General features: G+C 42.4%; 1 protein-coding gene across 2 annotated transcripts in view; it reads right to left on the minus strand.

Moving 5' to 3' along the window:
• PPM1H (protein phosphatase, Mg2+/Mn2+ dependent 1H) overlaps positions 1-23,613 on the minus strand; it is a 134,452-nt gene that overhangs the window by 109,431 nt on the left and 1,408 nt on the right. The window contains exon 1 of one of the 2 annotated variants that reach the window (XM_021385054.1): positions 3,807-3,859. The exons of the other annotated variant lie outside the window; for it this stretch is intronic. Coding sequence (XP_021240729.1) covers positions 3,807-3,844 — 38 coding nt within the window. The 5' untranslated portion in view covers positions 3,845-3,859. Of the gene's footprint in view, positions 1-3,806; positions 3,860-23,613 lie in introns of those variants that run through there. 2 annotated transcript variants of the gene reach the window in all.

Here is a 23,613-nt window from a genome sequence, read left to right on the forward strand (position 1 = left end):
GCCCAGGTTCAGGGCTGAAAAGACAGCGACTACACTCCTGATGAGCATCTAGGCCCTGAGTTGTGCCAAGAGTGCAGCAGCACCTCCCTAGGGGGCCATGGGATGCTCTGTACCCACCCCTGCCAGGACAGGGCAGCTATTGCAGCCAGTGCTCACATGCTTTTGACCAAGGACATGATATGCAAGAACTGATAATGAAACCTACCCATGTTACTGAGCCACACATTATGTGATCAGCTCTGAGAGAGGGAACTTAAACAGGAAAAAAAAACAACTTCATTAAAGCTTTTCCCTGAATTTCATTCTTGTTGCTCATGATAAAGCTCTACTTCAGACCTTGCCAGTTGTAGGAAGAACAAGATGGGAGATACTGCTGAAACACAAAGCCTGCTCTGTCAGCTGGCCATCACACTGATGGACAACACGCAAACTCCCTGCAAGGAGGCGAGTCTCTGACAGGACCTCACTGCTTGGATTTCTGTGTAGTCATTTCAGGCAACGCATTATGTAGAACAGAGGTTTCAACTTTTTGAATACATTTATGTTTATCTATCCAATTATATATATTCACTACTGAAGTTATTGTTTTCTTTGTGCATTCCAACCAATCATCTCATGCATCCCACTTTGAAGACCATGGGTCTAGAACAGGGAACGTTAGAAAAAGCCTTGCCTTCAGAAGACTTCAAAAAATGTAAAATATTTATTGTGAAAATGAACCTTAACACACTCGTTTTCCAGAGGTATACCATTTTCTTTACAACTTCTTCAAAGAAACAAAGATTTTCACTAGGTCTCACCAACAGGCAAATGCAGTATTTCAGAAGTCACCAAAAACAGAGAACATTTATCTCCTCTGCAGTATTCTCTAAACAGCTGGAAATTGAGTTCCCAGGCCTTATACCCAAGCTCACCATCCTGCCTTTGGCTGGGATAATGCTCATTTTCTTCACAGCAGCTGTCATGGTGCTGTTTTGGATTTAAGATGAAAAACAATGTTGATAACACACTGATGTTTTAGTAGTTGCTGAGCAGTGCTGCACAGAGCCAAGGACATTTTAGTTTCTCACACTGCACTGACAGCGAGGAGCTGTGGGGCACAAGGAGCTGGGAGGGGACAGAACCAGGGCAGCTGGCCCAGAATGATCAAAGGGATATCCCACACCATATGGCACCATGCTCAGCAATAAAAATGGGGAAAAAAAAAGAGGAAGGAGGTGGTGGCAGTGTTTAGAGTGATGGCATTTGTCTTTCTAAGAAACTATTACGCACGAGCACTGTTTCCTTGGAAGTGGCTGAACGCCTGCCTGCCAATGGGAAGTGGGAATGAATTCCATGCTTTGCTTTCCTTGCAGGCACAGCTTTTGCTTCACTGAGTGAACTGCCTCCATCTCAACCCATGAGTTCCTGCACTTTTATCTTTCCAGTTGTCTCCTCCATCCCACTGAGAGGGATGAGCGAGCAGCTCTGTGGGGCTCAGCTGCCTGTGAGGTTAACCCACAACACAAACTAGCCACTGCTGTCTAGAAAAAAAAACAAAACCAACAAAACAGACATGTAAAGAGACCACTTTTAAAGTGCTGTATCATTGTATTGTTTTCTACATTTTTTTTTTGTTTTCTCTGGGTTTACAGGTGATGATTTTGTTTTCAAATTGCATGTTCCCTTCACATGGGATTTCACTAGCTACTGCTGTACTACACAGTCTCTCACTGAACCATATAATTAGGTTACATTTTCAGCTGACTACATAAATTCAGATCTAACAACTGAATTTGCAGACTGACATTATGGACACAGCTCACCTTGGCTGTATCCTGCTTCCATTGAAACAAATGGCAAAGCGTGCTTTTACTCAACAGACAACTGACAAACTTTCTGGAGAAGAAAACCCAGGAACTGTAGCAACAGGACAACTAACAATGCTAGTTAAATGCATTCAAAACACACATAAATAAACAAGAAACCCCAAGCTCAAACAACAAACCAAAAATACAGAAACAAAATACAGTGAAAACCACTGATAGACACCAACTGATGACCTTGGTCATCAAGTGCTGACCACTGCAGAGAACGGTCTGCACAGTTAACATACGCAGACATCAATGCCAGGCTCAGAAGCTCTGTATGACATGTACTCATTATCACAGCTTTGAAACTTGAAGAATGACTGATCTCTACTGACCTACGTTGCCATCTTATGCTTGCTCCTCAACATCTTGTTAACAAGTACTCTGAAGTTAAAACATTCGAAGCTGAGATATTCTCCCTTATAGCGTAACATGTTCTTTTGTTTGCTTTTGGTAAGAGCATGCTCTTGACTTTTGAGGCTGTCTGTCAAGTGGTAAACTTCAGCCTTGTCTTCATAGCTAGGTTAGGGTTGAGTCTTCTGTCTTCACCTTTTACTGACTGTATAGTGTACCCTTTATCTCTAGTCCATTTTATGATTGCTCTGCATTTCTCTCCTCTTCTCATTTGGTTTTTACAACTATTGTCTACCTGAGTGAACATGATGACACAAAGCCTCCCCTCAGAAACAAGCATAGCAGAGTTTAACTGTATACCTAAAACACTTCACTCTGTTCTACCAAACCTCAAGATGGCCTTACCTATACTACCTATCAGGAACAAGTACTGCCCAGGAATTACTAAATATCATGGTCCAGAACTCAGGCGGTCCAAACAACCATGACATTGGGCCTGGAGCCCATGTAATGGCCACACTCCATTCAGCAGCACAAAGAGCCCACAGAGCAGGAGTCTCGTGCCTGCAAGGCATCATTTTGGACTTGGCTGCGCCAGCCACCAGGCTGCTTCCCCAATTGCATGCACCACTCTCAAGTTATTTTAGCGCAAACAACATCACGGTTTGTTCTTTCCCCCCTACTTTGCATCTGCTTGCTTCCTCCTCCCCTCAGCTCTTTATTGACAGCATATCCAGTCTCCTCCTCCATCCATCCTGCCTTAAAAGATGCAATTACATTAGGAGACTTAAGTTTTTAAGCACTTCAGACAGATCACTTCTGATTTTGCCTCTATAGCTCTGCACAGTACTGTTCCTTTATGTCTTGCTTCTTTAACTGCTGCCATCACACACCTGTCAGGTGAACTGATTGTGTATTGCAATTTGAAGGACAACCAACCCCTCTGTCCCAAAATCAAGGTGGGATAAACAGATGCTACCTCCCTGCAGCAAGTTCAGTCTCTCCTTTCAGCTGCCACAATGCCTGCAAGCTAATATCAAGGAAACTGTAAGGGGTAAACCAGATCATTTGTTGAGAATAACAGACTGCAGTGTTCTGAAACACTTTTCCATCACTGACTGAACCAAAGCAGTGATTAGCAAATCGACTTAGCAATCACAGGCTATCAGCCCAGCCTGTGAATCACCCCCACCCAGCAGCTGCTTGCAATACCTGAGAGCTCCTCCCAGTCAGCCCACACTCAACACTGCCTCCCACAGCCATCACAGGCCAAAGCGAGGCCTTCCCAGAGCCATTCCATTTACCCTCTTCATCTGCACTTACATGGATTTCTCTTCTCTTTATTCCTTACTGCTACGCATATTACTAGTTATTATTAGCTATTTGTCTTCCTTCTTTCCAGATCAGGAAAAATGCAGCCAATTTTTTTTTTTGGCAGGAAACATTTTTCCCCTCTTCCTGCTCACCTGCATATGGTTTCCCACCCCCCAGTCAGAACTCTTACTCCAGCAGGAAAACACAAAATTCCACATTAGCCAGGAATGCAGTAGGAAGAAAGGAAAACTGGTGTACACAAAGTGCAGACACACACATGTACCTTACCCAAAGGGTTGCCAGCCCCTGTGTGGCCACCAGGCCATCCGCAACCACAAGGGTGCATCTGTCATCTGAGACTTCAAGTTCCTCACAACAGAAATTCCCTTATGCTGTTCCTTCCAAGCCTGTTGTGGCTCTCCCAATATCTCAAATCTACCGCATTTGTCCTGGTAGCAACTCAGCAGTTCCCAAGTACCTGATGATCAGTGCTGCCACACCCTACCCACAGACCTCTTTGAATGCTGTACCAACTGATCTTATCACAATAATTTTGCGACAAGCAGAAATATACTGATGCCAAAGGGACTCTATCACTTTCACTGAAGCAAAACAGATCCAAGGACAAAACAAAAATGGTAGGCTTCCAGTTTGTTAAAGAGAACCATGACTGCTGCAACATGGCACATCCATGTTCAGACACCAAATAGCATGCTGTGCTACATGGCTCTAACTTAGCATGTACAGCAAACTGATTTCATGTCCACGCTTGCAAGGTACATCATCCCAGCAACAAGAACGGTCCCTAAAGAAAAAGCATCACGAGCCAGGCCAGTGACACAGGACAGAGCACACATTTACAGAACAATTAACATTACATTCCTATGTATCTTTGAGAAATTAAGCTTTGACCCCATACATTCTTTTCCAATTTCATCTTTAATCTCTCACTTTATAACAGCATTCCATTAGGAAAGAAAAAAAAAGAAACACTAAGGATTAAAGTACAGTGATTAAGATAGCTGCTACTATATGTGCAGAACATTTTTTTAAATTTAATCTGCACTGATTTTTCAGGTAACACAGGCATAAAATATTTATGTCCAAGTTTCCCATTCTTAACAAAGTCATTATCGCCATGGATCAAGGTGGTAAATACAGCTCCACATCTACAGAATTATTTTCTTCTGTTTGAAAGCAGATTATTGATATATGTGTAGGAAAGGCTCATTATTTCAGAGCAACGCTCTACCAGACTCACATGTATTCCCAATGATTCACTTTCTCAAACAGCTTAATCCAAAGGGAAGCCATTTCAATAGACACAGAATTAAACCCAAAGGTAACAACTCATATGAGCAATCAATTTTTCACCTGGATTCAAAGCCAACACAGCTCAGTAGCTTATGACAAAAGAAGGCTAGTGTCATCCTACAGAAGATACAGGATAGGACTTGCATGTGGAGGCTAAGAATAGTAAGACAATGTAGAAAAGCACACCAACAGCTTTGCCTTAGATCCTACATCAACTCAATTTCAGTGGTGTAAGTGAATTTTTTAAAAGATAACTTTAGGCTTGCAGCTTCTCTGAAATGTAGAGATGCCATGAATGACAGATTCTGCTGGAGGAGATCAGATTTAACCTCATGCCCCAGATCTTGACATTGGAATAAGTAAAGCAACATTAAACTTTCAAATCTATACTACTACCTTACATCAAATGATGGCCATTACAGTCTTTACTAAGCCTTTATATCAAGGCTAGCGTGAACAGTATCTATTTTTCTTGCATATTTTGTTAGCTTATACTTATTTTTAAAATCTAAAGGTGCTGGGTGCTGCATGGGACACTTGCTTCTGATGCTGTCTGAAACAACAGTTTTCAAAATCATCTATATGTTCCACAAGAAGTACTACAATTGGAAAACAAAAGCAAAAAAAAAAAAAACAACAACAAAAAAGGATTTTAGGTTTGTAGTTAGGTGATGCTTGAGGTCAGAAATAAGTGCTCCAAACAACATTTGGGAGCATAAAGTACTTCAACAGAAGAGACTATAAGCAATTATCTCTAGTTGTCCTACATGTTTTTTTATTTTTAATAACTTCATTTCTAAATTTTTGATCAGGAAGAAAAGGGAAATCACAATTTCTGCATTTTCTTAATGCCATAAAATAAACTGGGACACAAAATACGTATTTCTCTTTTCTCCTCATCTTGTAGCATATAAAATATCTTTTCACTTGGAACCACTGAAGTCCTGAAATCAATATTTTTAAATGCATGGTCTAGCAAGGTATAAGAAGAATTCCATTAAGAGTAGATTACACTTCAATATAGTGCTAAAAAAGCTTATTTCTGATATGTTTTATTTCTGCTCTGTGATACAAACCAGCCTGTACTTTAACACATCAATACTTAGTAACAAGGGGCATTGATGCTTCCTTGAAGGTCAGCAAGTGGCTTCACTATCTCCTCTGCATTTCAAAAGACTGAAATGACAGCACCGAAGTTCCCCTATTGCTAACACTGAGATACAGTAACTCTTAACATGAAATCAAATATTCACATAGTTCTAAATGGCAGAATATTCTATGAACGGGAGGTTTTAATAAGATTTTTTTTTTTTTTAAACTTCCTTCAGACAGATACCTCGGTGTAGGAAACTGAGTCCCAACAACAGGACAGCTGAGGTGACTGCAGAAGTGCCAGGAGCCCTCACTTGGGATGTACAAGCTGATCTGTTCTGTTAAAGAACAGTACTTGATCTTCCAAGGTTAACCCTATCTCCTTCTGCACGTCCTTCCTTGCAGAGGCAGAGTCCGCCTATGTTGTATGTGACTCCCAGCTAAGACTGTGCTGACTCACCGGCCAATGTGCCCATCCTGACCAACAAGCAGGCCTGGCTAAGGAGAATGGATAATTAATGTATTGCTACAACTTCCTCCAGAACAGGAAAATCTGATTTGGATCTCTCTCAGCAGCCACACGTTTTCAAGCAGCTTGTGAGTATTCAAACCACAGATCCGCTCCTTGGACAAGATTGGCTGAAATTACCTTCAGCAAAACTTCAAGCCCTGGGTTACGTCTGGGAGAAAAAGGTAATCAAGCGTGATTCTGTCCTTCAAATCAGCAAGGCTTCATCTAGCCCATACAGTCTTAAAACAACCCAGCTGGATTTTAAAACAGATTTTCAAATAAGCAAAGGATCCTGCACTTTGATCTTTCCACTCACAGTATTTCCAACTCCTGTTATCTGTACCAAGATAATGGGAAGAAAGACTGGTGATGAAAATCCTAGTCCTCACAATGACAGCAAGAAGGTCAGACTGAGCAGCAGGTGAGTTAAAACATCAGCCCTGCCTGTAGCCAACTGTCCTCAAAGGCTTCTCCTCTGCTCCCAGCACACAAGATCTCCAGTTCTCTTGGTGTGTCTTGATGGAAACTTAGCCTAAAATACGTCCACATCTACATGCATAAATGTATCTCTATGAATATGTATGTGTATCTATATGCATTTACCCTTACTTACATATTTGGAAAGGGTGACAGACATTGTCTGCTAGCTAGACATTGTTTCTCACAACGGATCATTGCTTTCTTTACACAAGACACTAAGCAGACTTCCCTTGTTGTTGCTCATGTTACTAAATGACATGTACAAATTAAGCTAAAATAAGGAACAAGAAATTCTATTAATACAGTCACCTCACGATTAAGTATTTATGTAGATACCACAGAAAGCTGGTGGATATTTCATAACCCCTTGGGGCTGAATAAAAAGGAAATCAAAGGGAGAAGGAAATGGGGTGACGCAAAAGCTTGCCTTTAATTAATCAGAATTAATGAAAATACAAGTGAGTGTTCTTCTAGCAGTCAAAGCAGCACCAGGGTAAATGTGAAAATGTAGTAAATAACCCAGCAGAAATATAAATGCTCCAAGTACAGGCACCCTCATTAAAATGTTTTTGAAACCATAAACTGCCAGAAATACACTTTTGAAGAATCCTTTCAGACGGGTATTTTTCTGGCCAATTTTGAGAAACGATCTTCAAGAACCACATTTAAATCTCAGCCTTAGCTTCAGACTGTGGGCTGCCACCCCACTGAAGTGGAACAGCCGCCACTTTGCAAGTGGTAAAGCTGCAAGCATCACTGCCACCACATCGCTCCACAACGGCTTCTCGAGGACTTCTGCAAATGGCTGGTGCCGTGGGGCATGGCAACTCAGCCTTCTGCAGCTCTGTCACCAGGTGCAGAGACAACCTTGCACTTCAATTTTGTATGTCTTTACACACAGCATTTGGAGCTTCAGTCTCTGCTCAGCTAATTGGCTACCTGCTTAATTACAACCCCAGCTGAGATAGTGTTTTCTAAATGAGTGAAAGTGCAAAGCATCTCCATGGCTACTAATATAATCAGAATGGTATAAGCAACATTGAGTAGTTATGTGTACTTTGGCCAAAAGCTATAACTGGAACAGTCAATGGCTATGAAAATAGTTTCATCTATTAAAACAGCTATTCTAAATATATATATTTACAAAAGGTTTTGAAGCCAGAAGAGAGAAGTTCATTGTCCAGTCAAATCTCTAATGTACCACAGATCTTGATATGGGATTGAAATATCTCAAGATCAACATCAGTAAGTTATGTTTGCAGAAACACTGGTTTCTGGGGATTATTCACTCCTCCGGTTTGGATGAAGACAGGAGCTTTATGAGCTCCCCCAACAGAAACTCGAATTACCTACCACCCCACAGAAGACTTGCACTTCATACAAATTAATTGTTTTAGCTTCCAGGCCTCAGCTCTTCTTCCGTCTTTCTTTGCTAGATCAAAAGAGTCCCTTAATAATGCATTTTTCCCATAAATATTTTCATAACCCTAATCAGATCATTTCTTGTTCTTCTTTTGCCCACTGAGATAGCAGGAGACTGTGTAATCTATGAGGCACTTTCTCCATCTTTTGAATAATTTTATCAGTCCTCTTCTTCAATCTGCAGTTTTCTCAAAATCCTTTAATGAATGCTAACACCAGAACATCACCTAGTACCCCAGCAATGTGATACACTGAGGCAAAAATCTTGTCTACCCTATACCTCTGAAGCACACTGTGAACACAACAGAGATATGGAAGGGCTGTCTGTAGAATGAAAGGTGTCTTTTCATAGACTTTTGAAACCCATAAGCAAGACCCAAACTAACAAAATCTCAAAACCGTCAGTGCTGCCTACTTATGCTGAGCAGCAATTTGTCTCTGAAACTTGCTGCACTGTCTCCTCTTCTGCTCCTTTCCCCCTGGGAGGGCAGCAGCAGGATATCACCCTGATCTTCTGCTGAACTCCCCAACAGCTCTGCCCATTGAGGAGAGCCGAGGAGTCACCAATGGAAGTGATTTGTTCTGTCCTGCAAACATTCCTGTTAGGCATGTCCCTGCAGCTTTTGTAATGGCTACCTCTGATTTTGTGAAGGTGGTTTAAAAGTGGTCTGTGTTTTCAGAATACAATATTAAGCAATAAGCACAGTGTCTGTACTCTGCAATCTGGAAAATTCAAAAAGTGAAAGAAACCCTTTCTGTAATATTTTAATAGACTTTTCTTGCTAACTGCAGTCTCTGCAGATTTATAGACCAATCTGGCAGTAATTCCAGTGACAGGACTGCTGTACAACAATAATTACAACAGCAGGAAACACTCAATAATACAGAAATAACTCACTGTCATTGGAGATATATATATTGCATATGAAGATGGAGGCATTTCTTTTCACCTATCTTCAAATACCCAACAGAAAAACAAGAAATCTTCACCCCAAACAAGGGCAGTGCATTACAAGCCAGAAACTCAGCACAGAACCCCAGCAGGGGCACCTTCAGCATGCCCTGTGGAAGCACCCATCAGCCTGGTTTGGGCATTCAGTCCCTGGAGAAAAGGCACTTCTCAGAAGCAGACACTTTGCCTCTAGGGACAAAAGAGAGACAAGGGCCAAAATCAGCCCTGTAACAAAGCAGTAGCAACGTTCTTGCATTAGGAAAGTCAGTGTTCCTCTCAGCACTATAGATTTATTATACATATTTTTTTAAAGCATTTGGTACATTGCAACCTTCATATAAGACTATCACATAACCACTCAATTATCACAAGCACTTAAGGGAATTCTCTAGTTTATACACCATTTTTAATTACTTGGTATAAAAAAAGCCCAAATTTGAACTAAGTAGTAACAGTTCAACAAAAGCTCCTAGGAAGCAAGACACAGCAATCACTTAACCTCCATCAAAACTTTATCATCTGCAAGAACAGTGTAGAAATGAAAATACACAATAAGGAGCTTTAGCAGAGATCCAAACCAAGGAGGTCCCAGAAGATGACACAGTATGTGTTTGCAGCAGGAAAATTGTAATGCTTCTCTATTTAGAATATGCATGTGTGCCTGTTTGCTCTAGATGCATGTATAATCAGCCCTACTATAAATTAGAAAACATGAAGGATTAAACATCAATTGCCTGTCCTCCTACACTTCCCATCTCTCTGCCAGGTCCTGAGAAAAAACAGAAGGCATGGTGGCAATGGTTGGAAACAGACTCAGAAATTGGAATAAGAGAGGAAAATAGACATTTTCCTTCTGCAGGAGAAAGAGAATGTATAAGAACCATTTACGTTTCAAATACCATCATACTCTGAAACTACAAAATTCTTATGGTTTTAACAAGAATCTTAAAATGCAGCATAAAGAAGAACCACTAGAATTCAGAGTTGTAATTAATATGACAGTGGATGCTCCACTATTGTGCAAAGAGTTGTTTCAATACTACAGAAGCATCTCACATATTGTAACTATTTCTGGGTGACTAGGGGAGTTTTACGCAAGCGTAACCTTTTGCTAACTACACCATCTGGGAGTGCACAAGCAGCACTTCATTCCACTGGCTTTTTTCCAGGAGACTTACAGTAAGTCTATGGTATGCTTTTCTTTTAACAATCAATTAGAGGTTTATTTTACTTTTGATTGCGGCTTAAAATAGCCCACTACCAAAATAATATTAAGGCAGATCACATCTCCAGACAGCAATAGCATTTTTTATGAGATCAACTGATACAGTTGAAACTTTGATCAGTATTTCCACTCCAGCGCACACTATTTCTTCAGAAATGAACAAATGCAGAAAACCTCAAACTAAATATAGATAAAGATTAAAAATCAGAAGGAAACAGCTTGCTGGTAGGACGCGGAAGTCAACAGTGTCAATAGCTTGTGAGACAACGGGAGAAAGGACACACTAGAAAAGGAGGTGGCAAAGCAGGAGAGAGGTATAATTACAAGCCGTGCCATTAATCTATTTTGCTTATCGAGGGATATCCCTACCATTATGTATGTATGCACGTGTAGCTCTACCATTATCTATTACACATGAAGACACAGAAGAACTTCAACAAGTTTGATTTCTCAGGTTCTTATTTGTAAAGATTTTTTTTGTTTTGTTTTCTCTTGTTTGTTTTTCCAAACAACAGGAAGATCATGGACAGGAAGACAGTAGGAATATACTAACGATGACTTCCCAGGGAAAAGAGAGTATTCCAGTCTTTTGCCAGCTGTATAGAGGAAAGCATCCGAGTGTTAACAGCTCTTTAGAGTCACCCACACAATTCCCATGATGGCTCCTACTGCTCTAGATGCAGTCTACTGTATTCAGAGCACAGTAAGTTTCAGGGATTCCTACAGCTCTGTCCTCCAAACACTTCATGTGAACATGCGCTATTCTGACACAGCTTGGTTTCACATTTATTGTTTTTGTTCATTGGAAGTTTGAGCCTTGTGAAGACTTTGATAAGGCTGACGGCTATTCCAAGGGCTCGAGAAGCAATGGCAGAAAAGGAACATGGGTTGGGGATAATGGAAAAATTTCTTCAAAGTTTGCTTTACCAATACTGGCTGAAAAATGCTTACTGATCTAGCATGGTTAATGAAGTGGGGCTCTCCCTACAGCACTACCTGGGAACACGAGTTGGACACAACCAGCTTACTGTGTGTTTGATTGCCTGCTGGCTTTGGGGAGGAAGGTTTCTTGGTCTGCAGACTGGACATCAGAAGCTTGGTCTAAGGAATCAGTGTGATAACATATTTCTTGTCCCCTAACACTCCACTTTGCAAGTCAAATGAACAACACAGTCATACTGGACATCTTAGACTGAAAGCTGACAAAGAATAATAATAGCAAGAGTAAATTACATAAGCTCTCTTCCAACATAATTCTGCTCTTTTATGCCCTGATTTGCCACACAATCAAAAAGATGAAAGGTCATGGAGAAATGTAATTCCCAAAGCACACCTGCCACATTAGGTGATCAGTCCAGCTGGGAAATAGAGCAATCTGCCTTTCCTACTCAAACAGTACTTAAAGAGTGGCAGCACTTGTAGATGAGGATATAATTAGAAGTCTTGTTTGCTGAAAACAAACAGTGGGGAATTTCAAGTGAGCAATTTGATGGGATGGGACAAAGGAAAGTAACAGGCAAAAGAAAACAAAACTGTCTCCAAGACCTGTTGGATGCATTCTGAATGGGGAAAGGATTTTATTTACAAGAAAGACTGCTAGATCATTGTCTTTAAAAACCTACCTAAAATGGCCTGAAGACAACATAATAATTTCACCTTCAAAACATCAGATGTAGGGAAGTAATAGCTCGTGAAGACATTCTAGCAGCAGCATTCACAAACAAGCTTACTGCACGCCTGCTGTATGAAAACCCCACCGTTTTTCCACTCCCTGAAATAACACTGCCCCCATCTCTGCCTACACAAGCATCCTTTTAATTCCAGGTAAGATGAGCTCTCCTGCCAAACGTGCTGTTGCTCCACACGTGACTTACACCCCTCGCTCTCTGCACGACACACTGCTGCCAGCGCCAGGTGCTTTGTGCTGCAAGTGCCTCTGCCTGGAGAGCAAACCCTGTCTGCTCCACGCTGCTTGCCAGCATGACTATCTCTCCGGAGACAGCTTAGTTCCTTCAGGCCTTGTTAAAACTCTCACACGGGAAACAATTTTCAAACTCCAGTTTCATTTTAAAAGTCAAGCCAATCTTGCTTTTTCTCCAGACAGAACTATTTGCTGAACGCTTCTGACTCACCCATTCGCTACTCACGCACCTTTGTGCTACCAACCCTGTAACCTGCCTGTAACAATGCTTGACTGTTTACTGGAGCAGTATGTTTATTTTTGCCAAGTCTTCCCCCTGAGGCACTCCAGCAAGGTTGGGGAGGGCGGTGTGGAAGCGCACAGCTCCGCCATGCTGCCGGAGGGCTGGGGGTCTCAACGGCAGATCCAGACAGAGAACAGAAAAAGGACAGCTGTTTGCATATATATTTCCTCTGCTTTTTTGTTTCAGGAATGCTGGCTAAAGCATTATACAAGAACAAAAAGATGAAGGATCAGATGTTAGAGAGCTTGGAAAAAGCTCTTATTTCAGGATTCCACAAAATAAGCACATCCATCCTCAAACAAAAAAAAAGTTACTTCCTGCGGTACCATGGACTACTAAAACATAATGACTTCCAAGCCCACCCTTACAAAAGGGCTTCTGTTCAAGAAAGAATTTCCTCCCATTGCAGAAAATCTACATACTGCTTTTCAGTACAGTTTGTGCTGCTTTTTTCAGTTTCTGTTGCAGTCTCCATGGAAGAGCCTTCTCCCACACGTTGGACTGATTGTCGTTCCTAACAGAAACACACCAGGGAGAGTTTTCACGGCAGCTCAGTTTGTGTCCCCCTAATGGCACTCTGCTTTCAACTGCAGACTTGCAGTTCCCAGTGGAAGTGTGAGAAATGCCAGGTTAATGAAGGAATGAACCCAGCCATAGCAGAGCAATTGCTAGCAATTAATGCTCAGTAGAGTCATCTGCCAAGCAGCAGAGCATGAAAGGTTATATCTTCCCTAACACAAAGGAAGAAAAGTCCCTGGGTTTTCATGACACCTACCTCTAACATGAGTTTCACTGACCAATCTAAGACCTCTGGGCACCGTGAAACAAAAGGCCCTGACCTGCCAAGGAGGCCTTTCACCACTGTATGTCCTCATGCAATGACTTCTACCCATATACTCTAACTTAGAGAGAGAAGTAGCATTTTTTACTGCTGCTTATGGCCTGTGATAGATGTTTCTATTCCTGTTAGAGCTTTCCCTGATACAAAAATACTTAGACTGCCTTCAGAGTGATCTCTCCAGCTTTCATAGGCTTGATTTTTGTTCCCATTTTGCAATTCCTCTGAATTTACTAATTGTTTTTCCACGGTCATTATTTCTCCTTTTTAGTTTTGCCCATAATTAAGTGTGAACACTGTTCTCAACAGTGTTTTAAATGCAACCCATTGCACCCCACTTCCTTCACATTCTAACATTTTCTTTGCCTTTTTGACTATACCCTGAGCTATTCTGGGTAGTTGTCTTAAAGGATGCTAGAGGGGCTGCAGTAATTTCAAACCACATACCTATGTAACAGTTGTTCACATCATCCTAACCAATCATCCCTATGTTTCTCCATGATTAAATCCATCTAGTTACTCACCTAGTCTTTCCAATTCCTTCAGGGAATCCAACAAAGTTTCAAGAGGGAAGAACAACAAAAACTTTCCCTTCAATTAACTGACTGTTCTGTTTTTGTTTCTTTTTTAAGGTCACTTGTATACATGACAGCCTCAGGAGGCTTGCAAGCAGTAGAGAAAGCTGTGAGGGAACGCATACACAAAACTTCAGGTGTGTAAGCAACTGTGAGAGAGGCAGCATGTCTTACACTGTAATTAAACTATATGATAATTTTTACTTGTAAAAAAGGCAGTCTGGCACAACCTCTCCAAATACCAACTTGACTACTTGAGACTGGTGACTGGATGTGCATTTTGTTGCAGCATAAACTCTCCTGCACCTCCTACCTTCTCCACGCCACACTTATTTTTCAATTTGTCCAGCAAATGAACAAGATGCGTACAAGGCATTTTTTCTGCCTGCTCCCACAGCTACCTCATACCTCATCCATCACGTCCCCTGGAAACAAGGACAAGCCCCAGCAATGGCAGCGCTGGGAGCCCCCCTGCACCCGAAGGCCATCAGCTAACAGCAACCAACCTTCAAATGATGCGGCCTTGGAACAGGTCTTAGGCTGCACTTTGCATTTCACACAGCAAAAAGATGATCTTTGCCCCCAGAGCAGCTCATTATTTGCGCTGGGGCTGACAATACACATGCCAAGGTATTTTCCATTCTTTTCATGAAGAGCCCCACCTCTCCCTCTCCAGCCGCATTTCTAGCACCTCATACCAACCTCTCAACAGAAGTCAGTATACCTGCTCCCTTAATGCTAAAAGGAAAAAACACATGCCCCAGTGGGAAAAAATTCCCCAGGCCATTCATTCACTTCAACACAAAGTTGCAGCTTTTATTACCAGACAGTCCTGTCCCTTGTCTGCATTAAATAAACCAGAATACCAATTCTGTCAGCAGCAGTAACATATTAGCAAATAACAGGATCCTAATGTAAACCTCGGGGCCTACAAAGCTTTAAAGAGCAACTTGTAGTTTACCTGTAAGTTGTTTCTTGCCCATATTTATACATACACATAGATACCTGAAAGGATTATGCTCATTTTGTGTTTCCACTTACATCCTCTTGGTTTCAGATTTCTAAACAAAGACTAGAATCTAAGTGCTGGCTATGAGAGTTCATTTCTCTCTTGCTGCTAAGGTTTTTTTCCAAGACTACCAGCTGAGTAGCAAAATCTCAGCCCCTCCACAGAAGCCCTATGAGTACTCCACAGAGCTAGCTAGTGATGTAGGCATCAGGCATTTCTCTCAGACCAACCAAGAATGAGATTACAGTTAATCACATTAGCCTATAACTTTTTTTTCCTCTAAAAGCAGGATTACAGCCTGAGATAGAGAACTTCCCACATTCCTGCACGCCAGCTGCATTCTTCCCGACTTCATTTGATTAACAGCTAATAGAATTACAATCCACAGACCTGGGGTTTTAGTGGATTATGCAGGAGAGGTTGCAGAAGGCGCTTGCTTGGCTGTAATTCCCAGCTTTGCACTACTGGAGTGGGACAGAGAGACCTTAAAATGACATTGAGAACTACACTGAGGGAGCCCCAGCCTAAAAAAGTGGTCATCTACATTTTCTTGTCTATCTTATTTACTGAAAATAGTGGCCAAGAGCACATGTGCTTGATTTAAGTTTTCGTCTTCAAAAGATTCATGAAAATGGTTGAAAATCTTGCTTTTTTGAGAAGGGGGGAAAGACGATGGAAAAGTTTGATTTATATTCTGCAAAATGGAAATTGCTCACTTCAGACCAATAACTCACAAAGTTATGATGTACGTGATGATTTGAGCAACAATGTTCATTGGAGTTAGCTTTATTATAACTATTTTTCACTTCTGAACATGTACCCAAACACCTGAATCAGAAGGCATACTCCATTCCCAGCAATGCCACACATGCAGCACAGGCCTCACTCTATGGCTTTTAGAACTTCTAAAGGGAAAACATTACAAGCTTGAACTAAGATCCAGTGTGTAAGCCCTTGGAAAGAAATGGGAGGGAAAAAAAAAAGACTTATTTCCTTTTTCAGTCAAGACATCTACAAATAAGTGAAGCAAAGAGAAACAAGAACTAGCTTGAACTGAGTTTTAGAGTCGACCTCGGCAGCAAATTTCAGTATTCCCTCCTGAAACAAACACCATTAGAACAGACTTGGAAGAAAAAGCACTTTCTCTAAAATGCTGTTCTAAAAAACACATTTTTAAGCAGTAATTTAAGGAACCCAGTTTTAATGCACAAGCTTCTGCAAAGTGTCACATACTGCTGAACAAATAAACAAAAAACTAAGATCAAAGAGTCAGAATACCAAGACACTTGTACCGAAGCAGAGCCAGGGGGATTAATAGGTTCTTGGGGGCACTAAACCCCCTGCACAGCCACCAAAACCAACAGAGGTGCAGGGAAGTGGACTTTTGAGCACATCTGTGCTGCTCAATGAGCCCGACACGTGCAGGACGTGATGGGTTGAACATGATGGCTCTCACCTCGAAATGGATGAGGAACTGCAATTGTTGGGCAGGACTTGGCTCCCACAGGCAATCCTGGAGACTGCAGTCATTTCAAGAGTGCTCTTCCCACCGTGATACTACAGGAAGGCTTACTTACCACTCTCGGACTTTCAGCTTCCTGTTTTTTCCTCCACATGACCCATCAAAAAAAGAAAGAAGCCCACAACCAAGAAAAAACAACAACTTCTCTCAACAAAGGGGGAATGGGAGGGCAAATAAAATAAAATAATAATCAGTGGTACTTCGAGAAACTCACTGACCTTCACTGAAAATGAGTCTTCCAAAACCTAACAAAAAGCCTCAGAGTAAAACAAAAAAAACTCAGAGTAGCAATGCCTATAGTGCTACACCTCTAAATATTACACCTACACAACAAGACAAAAGCCTTGGCCCAACCGCATAGTGACCTGCTGCAGCTGAAGATACTGAGATCTCTGAGGAACAGAGGGGTAATTTCTTCTTAGTCCTTAGGCTACTCCACAAGACAGAACATTGTCCAAACCAAGAACTGGAGAGCTATCCTCCGTCCCACTTCCAACATGAGACTCCAGCTGGGACCAGATCAATAGTTGTTCGGTGGATACTTTACAACATTACAACAAGGCACTGTGAATCGTCTGCTTCGAAGGAGGCCTCTAACACGTACCTAAAGACAAACAATACTTAACCTCAATGAATCAGCGTTGGCCAAAAAGATAAAAAAAAGATCTGCTTGGCTGGAACTGGATTTCTTTCACCTCTCTGCGGGGAACTCGAAGAGCAGAAATTATCATAATAGGCCACAAAGGACAAAGAACAAACTGGGAAATCTGAAAGGGCTCACAGCAGGAGCAAAGGCAAAGTGAGATATTGCCTGTTGGTGCCTTTGAGCAGAGGGGCAGAGACCCAGGCAGGACAATAGAAAGGCCACCTGGCTGTGGAGCCAGTGGTTTAACAGAAGAATCTAACTGAAAAGACTTTGGAAGGAGAGCTGTGACTACAACAGGATTCTAAGACAACCTTGGAGACCTCTAATGGTAGTCCAAGGACACCTTGCTGCAGCAGTCCTGAAGCAATGGCATGCAGGGTGTCAGATCGTGGTCTGCAAACCACTGCAGACTGAACACACAAAGAGCTCCAAAACAAACGCATGCTGTCCCTCTCCTCTCCCCACATCCATTGTTCATGGTGTACAACAAGCATAACAAAAAACATGATCAAAGTTCAGCCTGTTTCTTCTATTATAGCAGAAACCCACTTTTCCCCCCAACTCTCCCTCCCTGAAGAGCAAAGATGGTCTGTCTGCACCAAGTCATGGTATCAGAGCGCTATCACAACCAAAAGCCATGATGGAGGACCCATTCAATCCCTGCCTTTCCTGGGGATGCTCTGGGAAAAGCATCACCACAGCCATCAAGACTGCGGCCAAACAGCACTGATGTGTTAATGAAACCTTTGGTATTAAATGAAAAAAAGAGAAGGGAATGAAATGAAGTTGGACACAAATGATCAAATATGGATCCCAAACAAGGAGAACAGCCACCCTGTGCCAATTGGGTTTGGGCTGCAAGGGTTGAACACAAGCTGGGATTTCTCTTGTAGCTCTTAACAGCTTCATAGTCTGAGCACTTGAAACCATGACCTCTTGTACTCCACCTAATGAAGCAGCAGGGAAACCACAGGGGTCATTGCCATCTATTGCAGGCAGCCATCCCAAACGCAATCCCCACTTAGTGAATGCAGCTGGACAAGTGGGAACCAACTCTTACAAACTACCTTCCTCCTCCTGCTTCACTGAGAGGATTTTTTCCTTAGTTAAGAAACAACAAAAAGCACAATTAGCATGAAGCTAGAGTTGCATGGTAAGACCTCCTGGATTTTAGAGCACCAACTTCAATGAAGAGTCTTACTTGGGATGTAGCATGACACAGAATTGACTGACCAGTCCTTAGACCCACAAAACACATTTCTTCCTTGTGTAATTCACAAGAGCCATCACAGGGATAACTGTGCTATGCAGCTCTGCTTCCCTTCAAGGTTGATGTGAGCATGTTTCATCTGATCACACTGACACACTGGAAGAGGCCCACCCTCAGGGGCAAAGCCCTGTCACATTTCTTTATGGCACGCACCTTCCCAAGCAATGCAGCTGTACCCCAGGCAAAGGAGCCAAGATGGAGCATCTGCGGAATGCTGACAGAGCCCTCTCCGTTTTGGGAACTGGGACCAAGCGAGCTCCTCAGACAGCACTGCTCCTCAGCCCCAGGCCAACGGCACAAGGCAGCGCAGAGGATGCATTTCCTACTTGCCTCTTTGAGAATCATGTGCACACAATTCAGACAACATTAAAAACACCAGAACACATGATTTACTCTTTCTCCTCTCTCTCCCCATTAGTTCTAAGAAATCAGAGACCACATAGGAAAAGCCAAGCACACAAAGGCAGGAAAAATCGTGTCGTCCAGGCACACAGCTTTGAACTCGGGACATATTTTCCACATGCATATCACACCGCCTCACCAAAGCTCATCCTCACTGCCTCAGTTTCTTTATCTGAGGAAGCAGAACATTTGCACATACACATTTTTCTCTGAGGTTATTCTGAAATTATTATTTGCAAGGCACTCAGCAAATTAGAGGCATTACATAAATATTAAATGTTATGGTATAAGCTCTTACACAGGGAGAGGGATTTCTGAAGCTCTTACAACTACCATGAGGCTCCTGTAGGCTGTTTTTTATGGGTTCAGGTTTAAATAAGTTCGGCAATGTATATTAAAGTTAAGATTACATTATGCATAAAAGAATAATTCATTCACAGGAAGAGCATTCAGCCTACTTTAGGTACACAGATGGGATTTGAATTTTTAGCTCATCCATCAGGTCCTACTCAGCCGTGTGCTCTGAACAACAGAAAGAATAAAGGAACATAATTTTATCCAGACAAGGAGAAGAGCAAACAAAAATTTTAAAAGTTTAGAAAGGAAAGTAATTCATTATTTCTGTGTATTTAACCCAAAGTAAAAAGACAAACAGAACAAGACAAAAAAAAAGGTGTTCCTCTTTCTGCGCGTGTTATCCCTCTGATATTTGCACCAAACAGAACACAGACAAAAACCTGTTTACATGCGGGGATGAGTCATGCTCCCAGCTGACGGTTCCAAAGCAGGCTCCCAGAAAGGAGAACCTATCCTGCAACTCACAGGAGCCAAGCACAGAGCTTTCACCTGTTAATAGCGGGCAGTGGGATCAGGATGAGAGATGAGGAGCAGTGAGACCTGTGCTGACCTTCAGCACTGACATACTGTCCAACTCAGGACAAGCAATCCCTCTGCTTTGGTTTATCCCACCTCCCAGACATCAGAAGCTATTGCCTACCTCGGAGGGTTATCGCAACACTTTCTGTATGCATAAAGAATGTGAAAGGTACTTCAGGTGGAAAACTACCTCTTTGTTATTCTAACCCTGACAATGAACAAGCTTTGCCTTGATTGTGACAAACTAAAATTTAGGATAACCAAAAAACTCTTCAAACAATCTCAGTAAAAAGCCTTCACACAGTCCCCATGTATGCTCATTTCCTTTCATAAGTAACACAGCATGAGAAAACATGATGCAAAAACACCAGCCTTACAGAACAGCCAGTACTTAGAGTGGAAAAAAATCTATGAGCTTCTCTTCTCCCTTCTTCATTTTCAACTTAAGGTATTGCTATAACAATGCGCCTCAGTTAAAATGCTGCAGAAGGACACAGCCGTAATACCTCACCTACAACTCTGTATCCATTATGGGTCAGCAGTCACCGCACCACAGAGAAAATGTAATTGCTGCTGCATGCCTGCAGAGCAGGGAAACCACAGCGTCGCAAGACTTCTGAAATGTAACATTATGGAAAAAAAGAGCCTGGACTTTGTGGCTTATCAAGCAAAAGGCACTGCTGAGGTAATAAATTGATTTTATAAAGCCAAGACACGTACGCACCACAAAAGCCTACTTTCTGCCTACCTATTACAACTTGGAGCTGCGCAGATATCTATAGTATAATTCAGAGATTTAAGAAGAAAAGCTAAACAGGCCTTTGTATAAAAAGGCACAGACAACATGACTGAGCCTCCTTCCACGTTTCACTTAATTGTGTGTTTAAAGCGCATTTAATAGTGTCTTTTGATATTAGTCTCCAACTGGATCTTAGGAAAGTAAGAATAGGGAACAGAGAGGAAAGCATGGGATACAGAAAAAACAAGTTATGAGTCCGCCCCAGGACTCTCATTATTTAGGAAAGCAAATATAGCACTGAGTTCTGGACCACCAGAGATGAACATTCACGTTCAAAACAGATAAAGAAACAGCTCAAGTTTTGCTTTCCTTACACAAAATGTCATTCAGTTACAGTTTCTCTGTAATTTCACCAGAACAAGGCAGACTATTTCTTTGTCGTTGCCAATTTTGGATCAATCATTTTGCGTGCCATATGGAATCAGACAGGATAGGAAGGCTCTGCTCCACCCCATTTGTGCTCTGCTTTCAAGGTAGCAACAGGATAGACAGACCAAAAGGTGAAAAGCAATGCCATGGGCAGAGCTCAGAAATGGGTGAATGCCATCTCAGCCATCTAAAGCTACGCACTCCATCCCTACTGCTGCCTCTACACTTTCAGAGTTCAGCACTGAGGCTGACAGCAGCTTAGCAGAAGCTCTGCAAGGTTGTAACACTAAGAATCGGCACAGGAAGCGGCTACAGAAGTTTTCCTCGTGGCAGCAGGGCAATCCAAGCAGCAGCTCATGGTGCAGCCCCCCAGCCCTGGAGCACAGCTGCCTGCAGAGGGCAGGGGGCAAGGAGTAAACACAGTGTCAGATGGGATCCCCCCTCCTCAACTCAAATAAATCACAGCAAGCCTCCTTACCCACCCACCCCCCCCCGGATTAAAGGCAGACTTAAAGGAATGTTTGCTAACAGACTGCTCTCTCCCTTGGCCATTCCTAATACGCATCAGCTAACCAGATTCAGCAGAGTTATGCTAGGGATGCCCTTGATTCAAAAAGTATTTCTTAGGAAAATGATACCTGTTCAGGACAATCAAAAAGCTTACTAGATGTGGGATACAACATTCATTTTGTTTCTACCCAGATTGCCAACCGCTAGAAGAGTGCCTGTGGTATAAGAGCATCTCTCTTTGAAACATCTACCAGCACCCTTTTACCACTCTGTAGTACGGGATGAACTGGGCTTCTGGGTCTCAGGTCTTCCATGCGATAACAGGAGGCAGGACAGATGTTCCTACAGACAACTATCAGTGTGCTTACTAAGGAAAGCCAAATCCCTCTGGGATTCCTACTGAAATTTCAGGAAGTGGTGATGTTTTAACCCAGCACCAAGTATGTTTTTGAAGATTTCATTTGCCTGCCTACAAGTTTTGCATAATGATTATACCACTAAAAGAGGGAATGCTAATAATAAAAATTAAATGCTAATTTACATTTCACTGCATTATACCACAAAGATAACTTATTTTTAAAATTACTTACTTAAAATATGACATAGATGAGCGGTATTGCAAAAATATCTATTACAAAGAAGTTCAGTACGAGCAAAGCAAGAAAAGGGGAAGGAGGAGAAGGAGCAGGGCTTGCACTGGTGGGACAGGGCTGGCGAGTAGGCATGTGCCACAGATGCTAAGAAGGAAAAGCAAACTACAAGGTGGGCTTTTCTACATAAGGTGAGAAGGAGCCCCTGTCCTTAGGAATCAAAAGTACAAAAGAAAGTCCCTGAAAAAATGACCTATTTTGTGGACTCAGACTGCTTTAGTCGCAGCACAGGAACCGGTTCTCACCCTGAAGCACCTTCTGATCTGTCCCCTGGACAAAGCTTCCTCCTAAAGGCATCAGGACGAGCACTGCTGCTGGGCACAGAGCATAAATCCTCCACCTCCAACCCTGCTGCGTGCACGGCCCAGCACAGCTGGCAAACACAAAACAAAGGCAGAACAAACATACTCTCTCTAGGACGATATCTCCATCTGTAAATCTACAACAAACCTCTCCTTAACTTCAAGGAGTCAAGAACTCACTGCCCAGAGCTCCTGTTGCCAACAGCCTGATGGAACACAGCAAACCACTGCCCCAGGTCGTGCCACAAGGTACTGATGAGGACATCGAGCCCCCACTATTCCTGCAAGTGCTCATTTGTGTTGTGCTAAGAGGCAAACTGCTCTCCTAGTATCCTTAATATAGATGCTAATACAATGCTAAGTAATGGTATACAAGTACTTCCTCCCCCACATTCCGCTAGCAAACAAACTTAAAAATATGTAAAAGAATAATTTGACCTTCCTGCTATTTTCCCTTTTCTTTTCTCTATTTAATTCAAAGGCATTCCAAGAGGAAAACAGATCTTTTGAAAATATACCTCCAAGTAACTCCTGCAATTATTTTCAGACAGCCTGGGACCAGCTCAGTAGGAGAGGAGAAAAAATGTCAGATTTAGCAAAACCCAATTTTGCCCTTATTTCCTTCTTATTCTTTGCATGTTATGTCTGTGGCATTGCTTTGCCTTTGGCTGACAACGTAATTTTGGCAGTACTGCTTTCCCCTTTGCTCTAGCACAGTGAGCATTTTGACATCTTCTGGTTGCAACCAAAGCCCATGTTGGGGAGCAGATAGGTGTGCCTGGGAACAGCCTGACAGCACTTCTGAGAGCGCTGAAGTCAGCTACTGCAACCAGGGCTGTACAGGAGGGGATGAGGCAAGAAAAGGGAAACAAGCAGGCGATAAAGACAAAGGCTGATCTCTTTTCACACAGACAGCAATTGGAATGGAGGCCAGTAACTTTGTTACGCCTCCCAACTCACCCAACCGCTCAAAGCTCAGAAGAACACCTATAGGAGAACAATCCCGGTTCACCTGAGGAGCGCCCAGGCTGCAGGCAGTGGGGCTGCACACACCTGGGCCCACAGCCTGCCCTCGGCCTGCAGCCACAGCCACCCACCAAGTGCCACCGCTCCACGCACAAGCTAAG

This window comes from Numida meleagris, chromosome 1, assembly GCF_002078875.1.
Source record: "Numida meleagris isolate 19003 breed g44 Domestic line chromosome 1, NumMel1.0, whole genome shotgun sequence".
Lineage (NCBI taxonomy): Eukaryota > Metazoa > Chordata > Aves > Galliformes > Numididae > Numida > Numida meleagris.